The sequence below is a fragment of the Silene latifolia genome, chromosome 11 (assembly GCF_048544455.1).
Source record: "Silene latifolia isolate original U9 population chromosome 11, ASM4854445v1, whole genome shotgun sequence".
NCBI lineage: Eukaryota > Viridiplantae > Streptophyta > Magnoliopsida > Caryophyllales > Caryophyllaceae > Silene > Silene latifolia.
This window is the reverse complement of record NC_133536.1, coordinates 24,565,726-24,586,887: the sequence shown is the minus strand read 5'-3', so window position 1 is coordinate 24,586,887 and position 21,162 is coordinate 24,565,726. Positions and strand designations below refer to the sequence as shown.

The 21,162-nt window shown below is 37.9% G+C and overlaps 2 protein-coding genes across 2 annotated transcripts; one reads left to right on the top strand and one right to left on the bottom strand.

Moving 5' to 3' along the window:
- Positions 1 to 6,164: 6,164 nt before the first annotated feature.
- LOC141613109 (secreted RxLR effector protein 161-like) lies at positions 6,165 to 6,927 on the bottom strand. The gene is made up of 2 exons (XM_074431847.1): positions 6,264 to 6,927; positions 6,165 to 6,181 (listed from the first exon to the last, which is right to left on the bottom strand). The coding sequence occupies exons 1-2, from the start codon at positions 6,925 to 6,927 to the stop codon at positions 6,165 to 6,167; spliced, it is 681 nt and encodes a 226-aa protein (XP_074287948.1).
- An 11,648-nt stretch (positions 6,928 to 18,575) lies between these two features.
- On the top strand, positions 18,576 to 20,920 carry LOC141613532 (putative F-box/LRR-repeat protein 9). Its single transcript, XM_074432270.1, has 2 exons — positions 18,576 to 19,089; positions 20,072 to 20,920. Exons 1-2 carry the CDS (start codon positions 18,671 to 18,673, stop codon positions 20,742 to 20,744), a joined length of 1,092 nt encoding a protein of 363 aa, XP_074288371.1. The 5' UTR covers positions 18,576 to 18,670; the 3' UTR covers positions 20,745 to 20,920.
- The last annotated feature ends 242 nt before the right edge of the window (positions 20,921 to 21,162 follow it).

Genomic DNA, 21,162 nt, shown 5'->3' with positions numbered 1-21,162 from the left:
GCAGCTAATTCAGAATCTCTCATCAACGAACCCTTCTCCTATACATACATACATACCATCACTACCATATTCACATAAACCACCAAAACCACCAAATCACCCAATTAGGGTTTAACCAATATTAACAAAACAATATAAAACTTATATGTAAAGCTTACCCTCGATGCAAGGATCACAAAGGTATAAAGAACAACGAAATCCGACACTTCTAGCTCCGGGATTTGCTAATAATGCGGCGAGGATGATTCAACGTAACTCCTAATCTTCTCTTGAAGGTTTTTAGGTTGTAAAAGTGTTTTGATAAAAGTGACGAAAGCCTTATATATCATTCCCGCATTATTAATAAAACCCGTCAAATATCACTCGTAAAACCACTTACTCGATCGAGTAAGTCACTTACTCGATCGAGTGACCCTTACTCGATCGAGTGTCAAGCTTACTCGATCGAGTACCCTACAGGTATTCTACTGTTTTGCGTAAAAACATACTTACTCGACAGAGTAAGCCCCACTCGATTGAGTACCTCAAGACACATAAAACGTAGTATTACAAAAACTATAATACTCTAACATATTTTATCAACATGGGATTCTTTTGAAGCAAAACTAATTCCCCACATGATTCAAAAGAAGAAGAAGAGAAATAGGTGATTAAGGTAACGGAAAGTAAGTCTTAAGATGATAATGTTCCTGAGGAATTGAATTGTCACCCAGTGCATACAATTACCTACTACAACCGTATCGAGTTGCTCTCGTCATTGGACTCTCCACGGTGGTTTATAACGGATAACCGCACATAAACCTCCATTCGAATATGTATTCGTCCTCGCGAAACGTCATAAAGGTGCCCCTCACTACCTGGAATCTCGTGAACGCTCTAGAGGTCCTAAAGCCTAAGAACCTCATAGGGGGTAGGGCATTTCCCCCACATTCACATAGGTAAGTCCATCAGGTTTGACTGCCACAAGCCATCCTTAATCAAGGACTATGGACTTATTAAGAGTTTAGCTTAACCTTCCTCACATGACAGAAATAACACAATATAAAAAGAATACTACATCACTTTTATTAAAATAGGAATGGTAGTAGTATTACAACATGAGATCCTCGTGACTTCTTTTGACCCATTGAACTTGGTAAACCCAAGTGGGGGAGCTCGTCACGATTCACTCCCAACAGGCTTTAAACCCATTCCTCGTGCCGACTCCAGCACTAATTTTCTGCATAGGCCTTTCGTGAGAGGATCCGCAATATTCCTCTCCGATTTTACATAATCCAGTGATATCACATTATTTCTGATCATTTTCTTCACTATAGTATGTCTTAGAGGCAAGTGTGAATCCGGAGGAAGAGAGCAATGAAGAGAGAGAGAGAGAGAGAGAGAGAGAGAGAGAGAGAGAGAGAACAAACCCTAAAAAAAGGCGATTGAAAAGTTCTGAAAACAAGGAACCCTAGGGATCTGAGACTACCAAAAATAACAGTAATAAAGAGTAAATCTTCGGTTTCTTCAACAAAAAATCAAAAAAATGTTTGAATCAAATAAATTTGATCTCCTTTCTTCAACTAGTGCAGATGAATTTCCAGTTTTGTCACGTATTACAGGTCCGTCTAGTGCGGATGTAAGCAAGGAAAGGCCTATGAGTGAGGTGGTTGGAATTGCGCCTCTGAATTTAGAGAGCTTAGTGGAAGAGCCAGTAGTGGAAGAGGGTCCGACTCATTCTTTTCGTCATTTGTGTTGGAAACAATTGTAGAGGAGCACGAAGAATTGCTTTGCAATTCTTCAAGCGAGAGGTAAAAATCGAACTTGATTATTGGAAAAACTCGTTTATTGCTTCATTCTTGGGGCTAATCCTCCCTGGGAAATTGTCGATGGATTTATTAAGAGATTGTGGTCTAACCATCAGGTGGATAAGATTTCTTTCCTTCCTAATGGTGTTTTCTTAGTGCGTTTTAAGTCTTTGGCGGCTTGTAATGCAGTTTTGAAACAGGGGCATTTTCTATTTGATAACAAACCATTGATAGTTAAACCTTGGACCCCTGAAATTGAGTTGGTTAAGCATCCTGTTCAATCTGTACCTGTGTGGGTTAAATTACACAAGTTGCCTCTTAAGTTCTGGGGTAAAGGAATCCCTAAAATTTCTGGGCTTTTGGGTAAATTTGTGAAGTGTGACCCTGCAACAGATGACAAGGTGAGAATTGGATATGCTAGGGTTATGATTGATATTGAATTTGGGAAACCATTGAAGGACAAAGTTAAATTTTTAGATGAGCATGGAAAAGTTGTGGAGATAGATGTGGAATACGAGTGGAAACCAATTGTGTGCAGTGTGTGTAAGGGTATTGGCCATGCTGCAAATGAGTGCAGGAAAGCCAAGAAGCAAACTGCACCCACTGTGCCCACCAAAAAGCCTGTCACTAAAGTGTGGAAACCTAAGGTAGTGGAGAAGAACAAAGAACCTCTTGCTGTCAATCCTGCTGAAACCAGTCAGGATACTCCTCGAGTTGAAATACAATTGCAGACGCCTGTTATCTGGCATAAGAATGGCAGTTATACTTCTGGTCTTTCTCAAGCCAGGCCTATCATGAGGATGAGTAGACAAGAGGTTACAGATGGAGCTTATAGTGTTCACAAATTTGGTCAACAATCTTTTATGGAAGCCTTAAACAAATCCAAGACTACACCCAAGGTAGGAATTGGGACGAGTGGTAGTGTTCCTCACCTTGTGGTGGGGAATGTATAACCTTGGATTCTGGAATGTCAGGGGATTAAACAATCCTACTAAGCAAAGGCATATAAAGTGGTTTATGCATATGAATAAAGTGGGTTTGTTTGGTCTCCTAGAGACCAAGGTTAAATCCTTGGCTCTGAATAGTTTGCAAAATTTATTAATGGATGGTTGGAGCTTGTCTACTAATAATAGTTCTCATAAGGGTGGTAGGGTTTGGATTTTATGGAATCCTTCTATCTTTCATGTGGACTTTCTTAATTACTCTGCTCAATGTATTAATATGAAGGTTACTGAACTGGCTTCTACTACCTTCTTTTACTTATCCATGGTTTATGCTTTCAATGATATTCAAGCAAGGGAAGAATTATGGGCTCAGTTGGTGGATTTCTCTGTTCATATCAAGGATCCCTGGTTAGTGTGTGGGGATTTCAATTGTGTCTTGTCTCATGCTGAAAGATTAGGAGGTAATAGTAGTGATAAGGAAATAGATGATTTTCAAGGGTGTCTGACCAGTTGTGGGTTAGTGGATAGTCCTGCTAGAGGTTCCTTCTTCACTTGGAACAACAAGCAGGATGTCAGTTCTAGAGTCTATAGCAGACTGGATAAGGCTTTAATTAATCAGGAATGCAGTGATCAAATGCCTACTATGTATGCTCATTTTCTTCCTGGAGGCATATTTGATCACACCCCTTGTCTGCTTAAGAGTTCTGGTCAACAGAATAGTTTAAAAAAACCATTCAAATACTTCAATATGTGGGGGAAATCTCCTTATTATCTTCAGTCTCTACAAGGATGGTGGAAAAACTCAGGCTATGGCACTAAGATGTATTGTCTTGTTAAGAAAATGCAACAGTTGAAGCCTTATTTTAGACAATACAATAGGGACTACTTCTCTGATATTGAGAATAGTGCTATTCTTGCCCTGAAAAATCTGGAGTATATTCAAGCCCAGCTTGCTATTGATCCTAGAGATTCCTTGTGGCTGCAAAAAGAACAGGATGCTATTGGTGAATATAAGGAATTGCAGACTGCTTGCACTCTCTTCCTGAGTCAGAAAGCTAAGGCTGCTTGGATTAAGGATGGTGATAGTAACACAAAGTACTTCCATGGTGTTATCAAAAGCAACTTTATGAAGAATCAAGTGTTGTCCATTTCTGATATGGCTAGGAAGGAGCATGAGGATCCTCAAATGATTCAGAATGCCTTCCTTCAGTATTATATTCAACTCTTAGAGACAGAGAAAGCTACTACTTCTGTGAATCCTCAGATTGTTAGGCAAGGGGTTGTGTGTAATACTGAGCATTGGACTCAGTTACTCAGGCCTGTCACTAGCCAAGAAATCAAAGCTGCCATCTTCTCAATTCCAGACAACAAGGCTCCTGGGCCTGATGGCTTTTCTAGTGCTTTTTTTAAGGATTCATGGGATATCATTTGTACTGAGGTATGTGATGCAGTCCAGGATTTTTTTATCAATGGTAAGTTACTCAAGCAGCTCAATTCTACTATTCTTACCCTCATACCTAAGTGCAAAATGCCTACTCAGGTTTCCCATTTTCGACCCATTGCCTGTTGCAATGTCTTGTATAAATGTATCTCAAAACTCATTTGTGCTAGACTTGCTGATGTGTTGCCTGAGTTGGTGAGTAAAAATCAAGGTGGCTTTATCAAGGGGAGGAGCATTATTGAAAATATTTTAGTGTGCCAAGATTTGGTTAAGCTGTACAATAGACAGTCTAGCTCTCCTAGGTACATGTTTAAAATGGACTTGATGAAAGCTTATGATTCTGTGAGTTGGCAATTTGTGGATGAGATTTTGCAAGCCTTCAATTTTCCTCCTCAATTTTGTCAGTTGATTATGGAATGTGTCAGGAGTACTTCCTTCTCGATTGCTTTAAATGGTGAAACTTTTGGCTATTTCAAAGGGAAGAGAGGTCTTAGACAGGGTGACCCCATGTCACCCCTGTTGTTCACACTCTGTATGGAGTATTTTAGTAGGATACTCCTGTGTGCTACTAGGAAGTTGCCTTTCTCCTATCATCCCTTATGTCACAAAATGAAACTTACTCATCTTATGTTTGCAGATGATTTGTTATTGTTTTGTATGGGAGATATTAAGTCTATCATGGTTATTTTGAGATCTTATTCTGCCTTCTCTGTAGCATCTGGTCTGAATATGAATGCACAGAAGTCTTGTGCATATTTTAATGGTGTGAATGATGAGATCAAGAAGGATATTCTTTCTGTTTCTGGTTTTATGGAAGGTAAATTGCCATTTAAATACCTTGGAGTTCCAATCACTGCAGGCAGATTGAAAAAGGAGTGTGCAGTGTTAATTGATAAGATTGTTACTAGAATTAAGAGTTTAGGAGCCAGACGTTTATCATATGCAGGCAGGCTTGTACTGGTTAATTCTGTGCTTGCTTCTCTGTATAATTATTGGGCCTCTATGTTTGTTCTTCCCAAAGGAGTTTTGCACAGAGTTGATGCTATCTGTAGAAATTTCTTATGGGAGGGTAGCAAAGAGCATAACAGGGCTTCCTTTATTGCTTGGTCAAAAGTGTGTGTCCCTAAGAAGGAAGGTGGATTAGGACTCAAGCAAAGTCAGATTTGGAATCAAGCTATCATTGGGAAGCTTGTTTGGTGGTTGGCAGAGAAACCAGACAAGCTTTGGGTGCAATGGGTGCATCATGTTTATTGTAAGGATCAAGCTTGGCATCAACATCAACCTTCTTCTAGTGCTAGCTGGCATTGGAGGAAGATTTGCCAGGTTCGTGATTTAATTCAGGATGGGTTTATTAATCAAAGTTGGAGTATCAGTCAGGGTGATTATAAGGTTAGTTCGTGTTACAACTGGTTGAGAATTAAAAGGAATCAAGTTTCTTGGAGCAATGCTGTATGGAATTCAATGGCCATACCAAAACATTCCTTTATAGCATGGATAATTGCAAATGAAGCATTGATGCTGAAACAAAAATTATTCCAGCTTCATATCAGTTCTGATAACTTATGCTGTATCTGTTTGAATCAACCTGAAACTCATGTGCATCTCTTCACTGAGTGTGTTTACAGTCAACAGATTTTACAGCTGATTGGCAGCTGGTTGATTGCTGATTTCAGCAGTCCTTCTATACTTAACAGTATAGCCAGCAAGAGGTGGAGTAAGTTGAGAAAGAAATTATGCACCATTACTATCCTGGCAGCGTGGTATCACATTTGGTTTCAAAGGAATGAAGCCCAGATTAATGGAAAAGTTCAGAGAGCTGTTTATGTTTTTAATTTCATTAAGGCTAGCATCTCTCAACGTTTTCATAATTGTAAACCTCAAGTTATCTCTGATAAAGATACTTGTTGGTTGTCTAGAGTGCAATTAGTATAAGTATATGCACTGAAATATGTATGGTACTAAAAATGTCTTGTAATTGTTGTTCCTCATTGATCAATATAATTTCTTACCTTTTAGCAAAAAAAAAAAAAAAAAAAAAAAAAAAGCATATATGTCTTCTCTTTCCGTTGTAAGCTTGATTGTCTGCCACACCAATGGCTGCTTGAGAATCGCAATGCATTAAAACTGATAGAGCCGGTCTCCCCCACAATGGAATGTCTGCTAACAGGTTCCTTAGCCATTCGACTTCCTGACCTGCCAATTCTAAAGCAATAAACTCAGATTCCATTGTTGATTTTGCAATACAACTTTGTTTAGAATATTTCCAAGAGATAGCACCACTAGCCAAAATAAACACATATCCACTAGTAGAATGAATCTCATCATTATCAGACACCCAATTAGCATCACAATATCCTTCTAAAACACACGACGATTTGGAATAGTGCAAACCCCAATCCATTGTTCCCCTAAGGTATTTTAGAAGTCTATATAAAGCATTCCAGTGTGACTGATTTGGACTATGTGTATACCTGCTAAGACGACTTACCGTATAAACAATGTCTGGTCTTGTATAATTCATTAAAAACATGACACTGCCAATTATCTTAGCATATTCTTCTTGGTTCACGCTGATACCCTCATTCTTCTTTAGGTGTATACTAGGATCATATGGGGTTTTGACTGGTGCACAATCAAAACAATCAAATTTTTTACGAATTTTCTCAACATAATGTGACTGGTCCAAACTGAAACCCCATTTGGTCCTAGAAGTTTTTATACCAAGAATAACATTGGCTTCACCTAGGTCTTTCATGTCAAAACGAGAGCTTAAGAAGGCTTTGGTGTCATGATCACTTTCATATTAGTGCCAAAAATGAGCATGTCATCAACATATAGACACACGATGACACGTCCATCTTTGTCACTTTTAGCATATACACAAGCATCCGAATCATTTACATGAAAACCATAAGAAGTAATAGTTTGATGAAATTTGTCATACCATTGCTTCAGAGCTTGCTTTAGACCATACAATGATCTAACCAGTTTACAAACCTTGTCTTCTTGTCCTGAAATTAAACAACCCTCTGGTTGCTTCATATATATTTCTTCGTTCAAGTCTCCGTCAAAAAAGATGTCTTAACGTCCATTTGATGCACAAATAGATCATGTATAGAAACTAGTGCAATTAAGGCCCTAATTGTAGCAACTTTAGTAACGGGAGAGTAAATGTCATAGAAATCCAAACCTTTTGTTTGTCGATTACCACATACAACCAATCTAGCTTTATATTTGTCGATAGATCCATCAGGATTGAGTTTCTTCTTGAAGACCCATTTGTTTCTTAGAGGTTTACACTCTCTAGGCAGATCGGTGAGAATCCAAGTGTAATTACCTTGATGGAATCTATATCATTGTTGATAGCTTCCATCCAGAAAGTAGAATCGATGGAATTCACGGCCTCCTTGTAAGTTCTCGGATCATTTTATAGAACATAGGCACGAATGTCCTCCTCATCAAGAAATTCGTTTTTTGCCAAACTTGTCTCGAAATCTGAGCCAAAATATTTTGCTATTCTAGCCTTCTTACTTCTTCTAGGTTCAGTCACTGCATCTGCATTAGTTACTGCACTAGTAGAAGCATTATCAACATTATTGGAAATAACAACGAGGTTCAAGGTTAGTTTTCATTGGAAAAATATTCTCAATAAATACAACATCTCTAGATTCTTTAATAGAACCAAAACCTGAACCATCCTTTAGAATAAACCTGTAGGCCGCGCTGTTAGAAGCATAACCAATGAATATACCGTCGATTGTTTTTTCTCCAAATTTGCTTCTTTGACATGCAGGTATTCCGATTTTTCCCAAACACCCCCACACTTTGAGGTAGTTGAGATTAGGCTTGTGGCCTTTCCAGAGCTCATAAGGAGTTATCTCTAGTTTTTTGTGTGGAACTCTGTTAAGTACAAAAAAAGCAAAAAGAATGGCCTCGCCCCACATGTTAGTAGGCATACCAGAACTAATAAGCATAGCATTCATCATCTCTTTCAAACATATGTTTTTTCTTTCAACTGTTCCATTTTGTTGAGGTGTGAATGGGGCGGTGAACTCATGGATAATACCATTTTGTTCACAATATTTTTTAAGTGGATAACCCTCATATTCACCGCCCCTATCAGACCTAACACGTTTGATTTTTAGGTCTAATTGATTCTCAACTTCAGCTTTATAGATCATGAATTTTTGCTCGGCTTCATCTTTTGTTCTTAACAAATACACTTTCGTATATCTAGAGAAATCATCTACAAAAGTGATATAGTAACCCTTACCTCCTCGGCTCATTGTGTTTCTGAAATCTCTCAAATCCGAATGGATTAATTCAAGAAGAGTTGAAATCCAAGAAGAGTTGAGGCACGATGGACTTGTTTATTAAATGGTGTCCTGGAATGTTTAGCCTCTACACATATCTCACATTTGTCAAAAGCCGTATTACTAAAACCATGTATAAGGTGAAGATGTTTCAATTTTTTAACATAATCAACATTTATACAACCTGATATGGCATGCCATAAAGTAATAGACTCAGCGAGATAAACAGAAGTGGTAGAGTTTTTATTAGTAGTCACAACATCGAGCACAAAAAGCCCGCTATTACAAAAACCTTTTCCAACAAAGTTATTGTTTATAGTGTGTACAAGTTTATCGAATTCAAAAATGAGTTTTATACCGGCCTTGTTAAGTAGAGACCCTGAAATAAGGTTCCTACGAATTTCTGGAACATGCAGAACATTATTAAGTTCGAGAATTTTACTGGAAGTTAGCTTCAGTTGTACCTTCCTTTACCAATAACGCGTGTAGTGTTAGAATTGCCCATGAACACGCATTGTCCATTAGTCTCCGGCACATATTCTTTGAACACTTCTTTGTCACAACATATGTGACTCGTAGCTCCAGTATCCAAAACCCATTTGTAGATACCTCGTTTCTGCTCTCCAGCCAAACACCTAGTGATATTGGGCCGCATGTTTAGCATATGTCACGATTTTATGACGTTTCGTAAATCGGTTAATAAAAGGTAACTCATAAACTTGTGTCTACCCCTTGGTTGTCATCTAGGCGTCATTACGGTCGTTTTGGCAATAATTAGAGTTCATTTGGAGTCCGGGTCAAAAACCGTCTTCATTTCCTAAAACCGTCAAATCCCGAGTCAAAGCAACGTCCTTGTCTAACTAAGGTTAAGATGTCATAAAATGTTATGGGTATATCTTATTTTTAGTCCCATGTCACTTCTTTGGGCTAAACTTAAAGTTTACATTACAAAATGTGCATTACATTTAGCTAAAATGACAACCCGACCTTTAGGCCCATTTTACGAGGTCATAACGACTTTTTTGGGTCATGTCTATTTCACAGAAAGTTCTAGATCTTTCTTTTCGCTTTCCAACGCCATCGAAACAACCTTATTATGAGTCTCTTAGAGAAAGTTATGCCTAAAATACGACAGGCTGTCAAACGCGTTTTCTCGCGCAGAAGAAAACTACCCGAGAAATGACGCAGGAAATGATGCGCCTCTTTGAAGGATCTCAGCACCTGCTGCGCCTTTTCTCTAGGCTTTATTTTTGTCCAAGTTTCCGTGTTTCAATTAAGTCGGTTGTTTCCGGATCTTTCTTTCCTATTCCTTCCCGTATCCTACTCTTACCATAATTACTCCGTGTGTTTAGTATAAATAGAGGCCTTCGCCTCACATATTTTTTACGCGAGTGTCCGCCCTTCTCTTCTCCCTTTGCATTCTAAGACCTTGCTTTAAGCTTTCGACGCGTACGTGCTTGCTCTACGCGACCACGAAAGATTAGATCATTCTAATTATCAGTTACGTTGCATGACCGACCAATTTGACCACTACACCATAATAAATCAATTTCTTTTAAATCCTTTTTCAAGGGCACTTTCATATTTGCATAGATCGAGTCGAGTTACCACTAAAAGCCGATTTAGTTAAATCTCGCGACTCTAACTCGTTACTTGGTCATTTTGGGCGTGTGACTTATCGTTAGAATCGTAAGAAGACAAGCTATCACCTCCAATTGGAATTATAGAAATATCATTTCTAAACTCGACTTATGACAGTTTTAAGACAACCCTTCCAAAATCGGGTTTCATACAAATTATTTTTTTCTTAACAAAACAACTTAAACATGAATAAAGCAAACAATAACGACCCAATACTTCAAGAAACCAGTACAAAGATGAACTTTTATCATACCCACAAGAAAATTAAACACGACATTCATGTATATAGACGCATGACCTGAACCATATCCTACTACCAACAACCAAACATTAACATCATCATGTTCATATGCACATGTACCACTACCATACTTCATGCTAAAGATCGTATTAAACAGGTAACATGATCACATTCTTCATGCTCAAGATCTAACATATACGAATTCACAATCCACCTCTCATATACTACCATGTTTCACAATCCACCTCTTACCATTTCATCCAATCGTTTCATCCAACCATTTCACAAAATTCAAGTTACAAGTACTACACATACATGACTCGACATACCAAGTTTCCAAGACTCCCCCATGTGACCGGTTATAGATTGTAAGGGCCTCAATGCGACTTCGGGACGTCTTCCAAGTCTTTGCAGTAGCTCCAAACAACTCTCCCCGGGTTCATTTTATTTAGACTCTCTAAGTTCATTGGGTTCATTAGTTTTAGGTGCCAGAACCGTCGGCTCTGATACCACTTTTTAACAGCCCCTCATACCAAGGTACCTTACCAAGGACTACCATATCATGAAAGGATGTTACCATCTCGGTTTCCCGATGTTAATATACCAAAGTTACAAATTCTAAATAACATTTATTGAAGTATAAAGAGTTAGCGATTACATTATCTCAGACCAACTCAAAATAAAAGTATAAGGATCTCAATACAACGGAAATCAAAGACAGCTAAATTCGTAACAACGGAAGCTAGACTCGAAGTGGTGACTCCCCATGACTGTCCCATAGCTAAACATCTGCATCACCTGTCACAATCTGCTCACCATCCCCGAATGGATCACCACAGGTTTTATAAAACAACAATGGGGTCAGTTACTGAATAATCAAAGTAAGACAGGCACAATAAGCAACCAGGTGATCATCCTCTTCCTCCACCGGTCTCCCATCTCACACAGTAACCGACTACACACCGAAGTGTGTAGCCCTGCCAGATTACCCATCGCAATAGTTAATCCACGCTGCCAGTGGGGGACCGCAACCAATCCTCACAAAAGTTCCGCTCATCAATGAGCGATATCCCTGTCCCTTAATGTGCACATCCCCTCCCGCGACGGGTTCCACGGAGGCCGAACTATGGTGTGAAGCCACTCCCGCAAGTGACTCCACCACAATCATCACAACACCAACACTATCACCACACCAACAAGGCACCAACACTCCAACGATAATCAGCAGACAACAATCGTACACAAAACAACATAATCTCAAATCAATTAAACAGGAACTGAGTATGGAAACCCTACCTTTTCGCAATCCGCTATAGTGCAATCAATCATACAATATGCATAACAAATACCACATCGTCACCTATAACAATGATAACCAACAATAAACACACATATGATGACCAAACCCTAAACCCTCAAATTAACCCAAATTAGGGTTTTTTAACTTATAAGAACAACAATACATCAACAAGGATAAGACACTTACTATGGCGATTGACAGAGAATAAGATGCTAGAACTCACAATCGATGACCTTTGCCTTGGAATTGATGAAGATGATTAGAGGAGAATGAAACGTAGTTTATGTTTTGGAAGAAATGGCTTTAGAAACTGACGAACGATTATATATAATCTCTAATCATTTTAATCAAAACCGCAGAAATAACACCTGTCGGACCGGATACTCGGTCGAGTATAGAGTATACTCGGTCGAGTACAAACGAGTACTTTGTACTCGATCGAGTATTCCACATACTCGGCCGAGTATTCCTGGGCAGAAAGCTGTCCAGAAACACACCACCTACTCGACCGAGTAAGCCATATTCGGCCGAGTAGCAGACTTAAGAAAACTGTGGTATTACATAATCTGTCTAATTTTTGTTACTTTAATTTTCTAACCTTTTTTATTTTTCTTTTCTTAAAATTTCCGTCTTGAGTGTATTTTTGACGTAAATCAAATAAATCATTGTAATTCATTGTAATTTTAATTATCGTTATTTATTTCTCGTATTTATTTATGTATGATTTATTTACTTGTTCTTCGCATGTAATTAATTATAAATTCCAACTTCGACCTAATTAAGTGCTAATTACGTGTTAACCGACATAGTTTAATTTCACATGCCAGGATTAATCTATTGTTTGTTGTATTGCATGCATATAATCGACAACATATCAACTATGAATAACTTCCCTAATCATTAGTAGAGGCCGCTATCGAGGCGGGCGGGATTAGGTGTTCAGTAAAAGTACTTCCTAATACGTACCCTCACCCCTTATTCCAGATCTCTATGGACATCCATGTTCATTGGCATCCACGAGACTCATTCTAGACATAGAATGCTAAGGGTAACGAGTTCTTAGTGTTCATGTCATTACTTTGTGTCTTGACATGACACGAGGTATTCGAACGGTTTCCAATTTTTCCACAATAAATTGGTGGCGACTCCACAAATGCAAACGCTTGTCCCTAACGCCCCCCGTGGCCAATGTCCACAATTTGGCGACTTCGCTGGGGATCTTACAATTACGTGTTACCCAGGGTGAAACTTGAACAAGGTTAGGGAATAGTTTATACGAGGCAATTGTCGGTTTTCATTACTCGACCTTCTTAGGTTGTTTTATTCGGCCTTCCTAGGCTCAACCAACCCATTCGACCAATCGTCCCGTCTGGACAGTCCAAATTCTTATCTGGGCCTAAAGATGGATAGCGATTGACGTAAACCATACCGTGGTACATACTCTTGTTTGTATCAAGTGCTTTCACTACTTGAGGAAATGGACTAGGAACCGACCTTACTCTTGTTTGGCACAGATCTCTCCACAGACCAGAGTTTTATTGCATGGTGTATCGCAACCCACGTTTTAAGCCAAAACCCTTTCTAAATGCACTCAGCATACCATTATAATGCGTGTACGAATGCTTGTATCATATATGATCACCATTTTGTAAACAAAACCATGACAAAATTTATGTAAAATCAAAATCCTTTTCAAAATGTAAAATTTTTCAAAGGTGGCTTAAGATAGCGCAAAATGAGTCGAAACTCTGTCCAAATGTCGAGTCAAACTCCGAGCCTCAAACCCATTTCAAACCCCGTTCAAAAAAAAATAAAAACGTAAAAAGTAAAAAATCGAAAAACAAAAAACAAAAAAAAAAGTTTTATTCAAATATTTCCAAACCATTTAAATGTAGATATGTAAATTCAATTGGGCTAAGTTAGAGTCAAAATTCAAACCGACTATGTCCTAGTCGGAACTCTGTCGAGTCATGAACCCGTCTTCCCTTTATATTTTGGGTTTTGCTTTTCAAGTTCAAGTCAAGTCCTAAGGCGTCACACCGTCATTTTGGACCCCCTACCCCGATTCAGTTAGGATATAAATATTTCCACACCTCGACTCACATACTCGAGGCTAACACGTCGAGTCGTTCCAAAATCCGTCTCTCGAATTCTCCTAATGACACGTTCGGGACACACATACCCAAACCTCGAGTCAAGTCTATCTTAAACACACGTCTTAGAATCAACATGTGTCATCAATCCCGTCAGTAAAGGTCACTCCGTCAAAGTCAAGCACCGTGAATTCAAACACGAGAAGTCCTCACGACTTTCACGAATTCAGAAGTCAAGTCTGGATTTGTCGTCTTACTCTCGTGGTTACTTGTCCCTTCATGTGCTCCTTGTTTAATGCCTTAGTATGCTTGATCCCGTGTCGAATCGAGTTGTAATGCCCGTCATTTATGTCAAATTAGGAATCCAACAAGTTCCCTCAGTCAACAAGGTCATGAAGCAGTTCAAGCCACAATCACCATGTCTCTCCAAGACATTTATACTATGGTCCTACGAGTTCAAGTTACAATGGAAAATTTGAGCATTCGCGTCCTCACCCTTGAGAAAGGAATAGTGGAAAAGAACATGCCACCTAGAGAAACCTTTAGCCTAGGTCGTCCAAAGCCTACTTCTTGCAAAAACTGTCGTTCTAGAAAGCCGCAAACAACCAAAAGGAAACCTGGGAGGCATCAAAGGGTGCTTTCTAATTTAGGCATATCTTATGCCGATGCTTTGAAGAGACTCTCTGCCCAGGGTAAGCTACATCCAATAGGTCCGACTCCGGATCCACCTTTAGAGAATCAGGTGAACCTCTAGAAGGGCAACAAATACTGCCTATGCCACTAAGGTAGAGGCCATGATATTGAATAGTGTTTTCTCTTGAAACACACCATCCAAGATATCATCGAAGAGGGCAAGCTTACAGTGCCACTTTCTGTCGAGCAATTAGAGAGGATCAACCCTCTTGGGTCTAATATCATTAAACATGACCATGAATCATCCCTAGACTGTTCTCATCTCCTCGATCCTCGTAACGACAAAAAGATCAATGTCCTCGAAGACGACGATATCCAAAATGGAATGCTCATGCTTTCCATTGCCTTCAACAATAAATTTTCCAAAATAGAGGGAGCCATTGATAATCTAAACTCTCGGCTTTCCAACATAGAGAACCAGTTTGCTGAAATGGGTAAGAAGCTTGAGGCCGAACCTTTCAAGATGAAAAATGTCCAGACAAACCCTCAACTTGACAGTCCTAAGGAGAAAGCAATAAGCGAGCAATCTATTCCTAGTTATTCTCATCCAGGAATCAAAATCAACAAAGGCAATATCATGAAGCCTTCGTCAAAGAAACCTAACAACCCTCCCAGGTCATTCACAAGTCTAGGCATACCTTATGTCCTAGCCTTGAATAAATTATCCTCTCTAGGTCTTCTTCAACCTATAGGACCTACGCCTGACCTAGAGAAGAAGTCTAAGTTCTGGGATAGTAATGCCTATTGCCAGTACCATAGAGGCAAAGGGCATGATACAGAGAAATGTTTCAAATTAAAACATGTCATTCAGAATATGATCAAAAGCGGGAAGTTGTCCCTCTCAACCTTTAGCCCACAAGGCAACTTAGGCAATCCCCATGGATATACATTAATCAGGAAACTCTTCTTGACTGTTATCCTTCCAGTATTCCCAATGATGAGGACGAGGTGCTCAAATGGGTGAATGCTCAAAATCGGATGCCGAAGCCAATTGCCAGAGGAATAGATGTTCAAGCATGGGCCGATAATTACGAGTCTGGATCAAAGATCGAGTCAGGGTCCGAGTCCGAGTCTGAGTCTTAGGCCTTCTATCCCATAATTGTTCTAGTGTCTTTCTTCGTGTCAATTTTCCGTTTCTAGTGACAACCTGGGAGCTGTCCCACGAGTCACGTGTCTTAACGAGTCTATACATTTATTATTCATTTCAGTAAAAGTACACCTTTCAATCCACATATTATATCCTATGTCTTCCTTTACCCTTTTCTTGTGACGACAAGAATTGATTTGAGATATTTTAAAACAAACAACACAGACAGTCGATGTGAGTACACTTAGTTGATGTTCCATTCCAAGTTGTAGAGGAACCAAAACTCCGTGTCCATTTTCTTACCTATTCCATGTATGGCAATAGAAACCTTACTCTACCCCAGTTTAGGACGAGCATACCTCAAGAGATTTTAGGACGAATCTAGACCATCTCCCTTGTTAACAATCTGTGATGGAAGGCAAACCCATTCCCAACAATAAACAACCCGTGTTACTAAAGACCAACCTGTTTCATACAAAGGTGCTAGTCTGACCCAAATCCATGATAGCAAGCAAATCAAAGACGATACGAGCCACAATCAAAGACAAAGGCTCAATCAAGAGAAGCTGGTGTCCATATCCAAGGACGCAGTTATGCCCGTATCCAAAACAAACGAGTCAAAAGAAGAAGGCTCAATCTGGTAGGTCAATGTCAATATCCAAAGTCAAAGTTATCTTCAAAAACCCGAACCAAGAATCTGAGTCTGAATCAAGAATGAGTATGAAATCAAATGCTGAACGGAATACTGCTGAACTCTATATAGAATCAAGACATCGATGAAGATGGTCAGCTAGCACCCTCACTTAACTTTTAGCCCATCACACACCCTAAGTCCTTCTCGAGACCGTTACAGAGAGATAGTTAGGAATTTTGAGAATCCTTTCAAACTCGTCAAGTATACCCATCCTTTAGGGCCAAGAGATGGAAATTTGATCCCACGTCGTTTTATCCTAACCTTTATGTGCTCAGGCTACATCAAGGCAGGATACTCCATTTCCAAGCCACATTACAAGCCATGATCCCATAAAGCCTTAACTCCACAAAATCAAGCTCCAGAGATTTTAATAGCCTATAAACTATTGATTTATTTTTGAGTTATGAGTATTATTAAATAAGATAATTCATTGGTGAAGAGCTCAAGAGGTAAAACAAATAGAAAAAAATGTTAATGAAAATTACTATTATTATTATTATTATTATTGATCTTAAATAGTGGTTGAAATAAAATGTCATGCCTTTAGTGTTAAGAATATTATTAAACTTCAAAATTATTTTATTTTTAATTAAAATGGTTTGTATAACGATCTTAAATAAATAGATGTAGATGTAAATTTTAAGTGGTACAATTTCATGAAAGTTAAATTTAACCTTTTACCAAAAAAAAATATACAACATTTTCAACCAATATTTCATCATATGAAAATAAATTTTAAGAAAAAAAAACCTATGAAAAACTGTAATCAATTGATTAACATGTTTTTTTTTTTACAAAACATTCAATTAATATAATATGTTAATTTTATAAGTTAATGTTATGTTCTCAATTGTCATTAATCAAGTAAAAAATATAAATTAAACTTAATTAATATTAACCAATCTAAAAATGACACGTGGAATAAAATTAAATGGTATAAATAGCCTTTTAACTATATAGTATAGATAGATAGATGTCTACATAGAGAATGATTCGATAGGCGTGTGTCAATCTTAACCAAGGTGGCAATGTGAATTTCTATGTGGCTTTTCCACATCCTACGTGGCTTTGTCTAGTTAACTTTTTTTAGGATGCTTTTTAATAGTATTTTATAGATGAAAATGTAGAATCCTTGTCAATTAGGTTATCAACATGCATTTAAATATTATTTATTGATAGATTAAATAAATATTATAACATCTCTATTTTGAGATCAACAATCACCTAATAATGGTTAAAAATCATTTAACACCTAAAAAAAATATAATATAAATGAAAAAAAAAAATTATTGTCATGATGGTTGAAAAAGTAAATTGTGAAATTTTAATGATTTTTCATAATTATCTACATTTATTTTTCGCAGTACGTTTTTTACTCATTACAGTACTATTTACACAAAACTTTCCATTTGATACCCGACCTTGGACTAAAAACATCCAATTTCTCTCAATTTCTCACCATTCAACTATACTCAAAATAACCAATTTCTTCAATTATGTATGAAATTTTAAATATATCAAATGTATTTAATTTGTTAATCGTAAACTATTAGCCAAAGTTGATGGTTTTTTTTTTATATTTTGTGTAATTTATTGATTAAGTATGATTTAAGGTTACTAGGGTTTGAGGGTGGTGGTTCGCTGGTGGTTGGCCACGGCAGCAGAGGTAAATAAGGGGCGGCACCGATAGGGAGAGGCTGCGGTGGGTAGGGGCAAAGGTGTGGTGATTAGGCCGACAGAATGGGCCTCTCAACCCTTCGTTTTCTTCTATGCCGACGCCAATAGGGAGAGTAAGGGAGCAGGGTGCCGACATGTTCCGTTGGTGGGAGGCTAAGTGAGCAGGGTGGGGCCGCTTGGTGGCCAAAGGGACATGGTAGTTGCAGGTTTGTGATGGGTGTACAACCTGATTCAATTTTTTGGGAGTTTCTCCATATAGTACAACGAGAGAAGGGAGAGGTTAGAAAATGAGGAGGGTAAAATGGTCAAAGACGTACTGTAATGAATAAAATGTGTATTGCGAAAATAAACAGCTTTATTTTTTTACCATTAAGTATGAGAGTAATTTTTAAAAGTGGAATTAATAAATTTTTTTTTTCATGTATAATACTATGCTAGTATTTCCACGTGAACTATATTTCGCCGCGTCACATTTAATTGTTGTCATGTCACATCTATTTTGCCAATATGGCATTTAGCCCATATCTACGTGACTTTTAATATCCAGCCTTTTAATAATATTTATAGATTACAAAATCTCGTCTTATTATTTCGGACCATCTGAAGCAAGACCAACCGTTTAGATAAAACTCCCTCCTATTCCTATAATCCTACCACAGTATCATGCATAAACCCACGACCTCCTAAACTGACGGCAACCCTCTATTTATCCCTCGCTAACTTCTTAACTTTCTAACTTCGAATACTTTCCCTCCAACAATGTCGTCAATTTCAAACCCTAATTCTTCATCATCAACCAATCAACCCAAAAACAAGAAACAAAAAACCAATTTAATTCCCCAATCCAACAAAAACCAATTCCCAAATTGGTTAGATTTACTTGAGGAAATATGGATCCTAATTTTTTCGAAGTTGTTAACAATTGAAATAATTGAGAATGTTCAGAAAGTGTGTATGTTGCTTCGCAAGATATGCAAACAACCCGTCACGTTTAGAACCATAAATATGACGATTCCTAATGGTCGTAGTTATGTTAATTTGCCGTCGAGTCTCGATAATTTGACTCGTTACGCAATCGATTCGAGTGCCGGTGGTTTGATTGATATCTATTTAGAGTATCGTGTTGGTTATGGTTATGATGATATACCGCGTACGACCTTGACGTACATCACTGAAAGGTACGCCTATATTCTCTTAATTCTTTGTGTAATTGTGTTGCTAGATACTTTCTTCGTCTCAATCATTTACTTACTTATTTTAACTTTTAACAAATGAATGGGACCGAAGGAGTATCATTATATTCGTTATGATTTATTCCCTTTGTTTTATGGTATTAGTTGTTTGAGAATTGACGCATATCCGGTATCGCTAAACAAAATATTAAAAAATTCGATTTATTATAATACTCCGTATCTCACTTGCATTCGATTGGAGTTTTTGATATCCAATTCTTAGTTTAAAAAAGTGCGCTGAATGAGGCACCAGCCAAAATGGCGTAGTGCATTTTAGGTGCTCTTTTAGACGAGGTCGCCTAACAAGATTCGCTAGTTCCTACCCTCCATCTCTTTTTCATCTAGACGTATTTAAGTAGAGTAAACTAAAACTGACTTCCTATTAAAATTTAGTTAAAATTACTCTCTTATATAATTTTTTCTAAACTTACTCCCTTAAAATGCACTTTTATAAAAAATTGCTTTAAAATACCAACTTAAGGTACTTATTCCGTCATTTTATGAACTTATTTCATTTGTTTCTTAGCCAATTTATACTTTGAAACGTATAACAATGGAGAATAAGTCCAAAAACAGGCGTAATAAATCACGTAAATTGAAGTTTTAAAAGTGATTTCTATTCCCCGTTATTCATAACTTTTATTCCGCTACACCGTATATGTTAGATAACATTAGAACTCCTAAAATGTACGGCTGCCCAAAATGTTATTAGGAAAATATAAATTTGTTACTCCGTAGTAAAAATAGGGCGTGCGCGTTTGATCCCCATCCGATTTGAAACTTGGATATGGAATTTGATTTTTTTGGAGATTTGGATTGAATGAGGATATTAGTTTCAAAAACAGAGAATATCCAATTTGATCCGATTGATACGCTCTTCAGGTGCTGGTCTTAATATATCTTTGTATTTCTGAAAACATCCTAACAGATGCAAGAATCTTAAACATCTGCGTCTCGGCTATCTGTATAATTCATCACTGACTGATGAAAAACTGATCGAAGCCGTAAAAAAGCTCCCTATGCTGGAGGAAATCCAGATTATACGTTGTTCGTTCTCATATAAAACAGTTGAAGCTATCGGCCATGCTTGCCCCTCATTGACATCATTTGGCTTAAATGGTCTCGGCTGTAAGTTACCAGATAACATGTGTAATGACGAAGATTACATCAGTTATGACGAAGATTACATGAGTAATGACCCAGATTACATACGCAATGACGAAGCAGTAGCTATTTCTAATAGCATGCCTAAACTATGCCATGTTCAACTAATTGGGAACAACATGAACAATAAAGGTTTGAAAGCAATTCTGGATGGATGCCCACATCTTAAATCCATGGATTTACGTTCTTGCTTCCACATCGATTTATCAGGAGATTTGGGTAAAAGATTAGCGAATGTGCACGTTCTATACCCCAACGATTCCACTGCCGACTATGGCCATGAGTCCTATTATATTCATGATCCCGACTATATTGATTTCTCTTCGTGCTACACAGGTTTGTATGATTATGATCCTGATGATGACCGCCACCAACCGTCCTTTGCCGATTATGATGACTATCTTGACTATTATTCAGGTTGTTATTCCAGGTTTTGAATCTTCCGACTGATTGTAGTCTTGTGACTGATAGCGACACTGGAGCTTTTGTTTGCGCTCCATTTTGGAACCTTGTTTAGTTATCATGGTCTGTCGATTTCTGTTCTGCAACTGTAGCATGTTTTGGAGCTTTGTTTAGTTATCGACTTTATCATCTAAAAGTTTGTCAATTCCCCTCCATTTTGTTTTACCAATTTGATAGTTTGACCGAATTTTATTGATCTCAATTAGCGAAAATCTGCATCTGCTGCGCGGTTCAGTTGGGAATTAGGATAGGTGCAAGTATTGGTTTGAGGGTGATAATCGAGCATGGGACAACTGAGTATTAGTGTTCGATCGATATGGATGATGAGCAAGAGTGTGTTTTTAATCGGTAAAGAATTCCCTATATTATGGAATATGATCAATGTTAGCGACT

What these genes read in the sequence shown, in the direction of transcription:
- LOC141613109 (XM_074431847.1), bottom strand. Translation starts at nt 6,927, where the DNA reads ATGAAAGACCTAGGTGAAGCCAATGTTATTCTTGGTATAAAAACTTCT.
- LOC141613532 (XM_074432270.1), top strand. Translation starts at nt 18,671, where the DNA reads ATGTCGTCAATTTCAAACCCTAATTCTTCATCATCAACCAATCAACCC. An exon ending in TTGACGTACATCACTGAAAG is followed by an intron (nt 19,090 to 20,071) that starts GTACGCCTATAT and finishes ACATCCTAACAG; the next exon opens with ATGCAAGAATCTTAAACATC.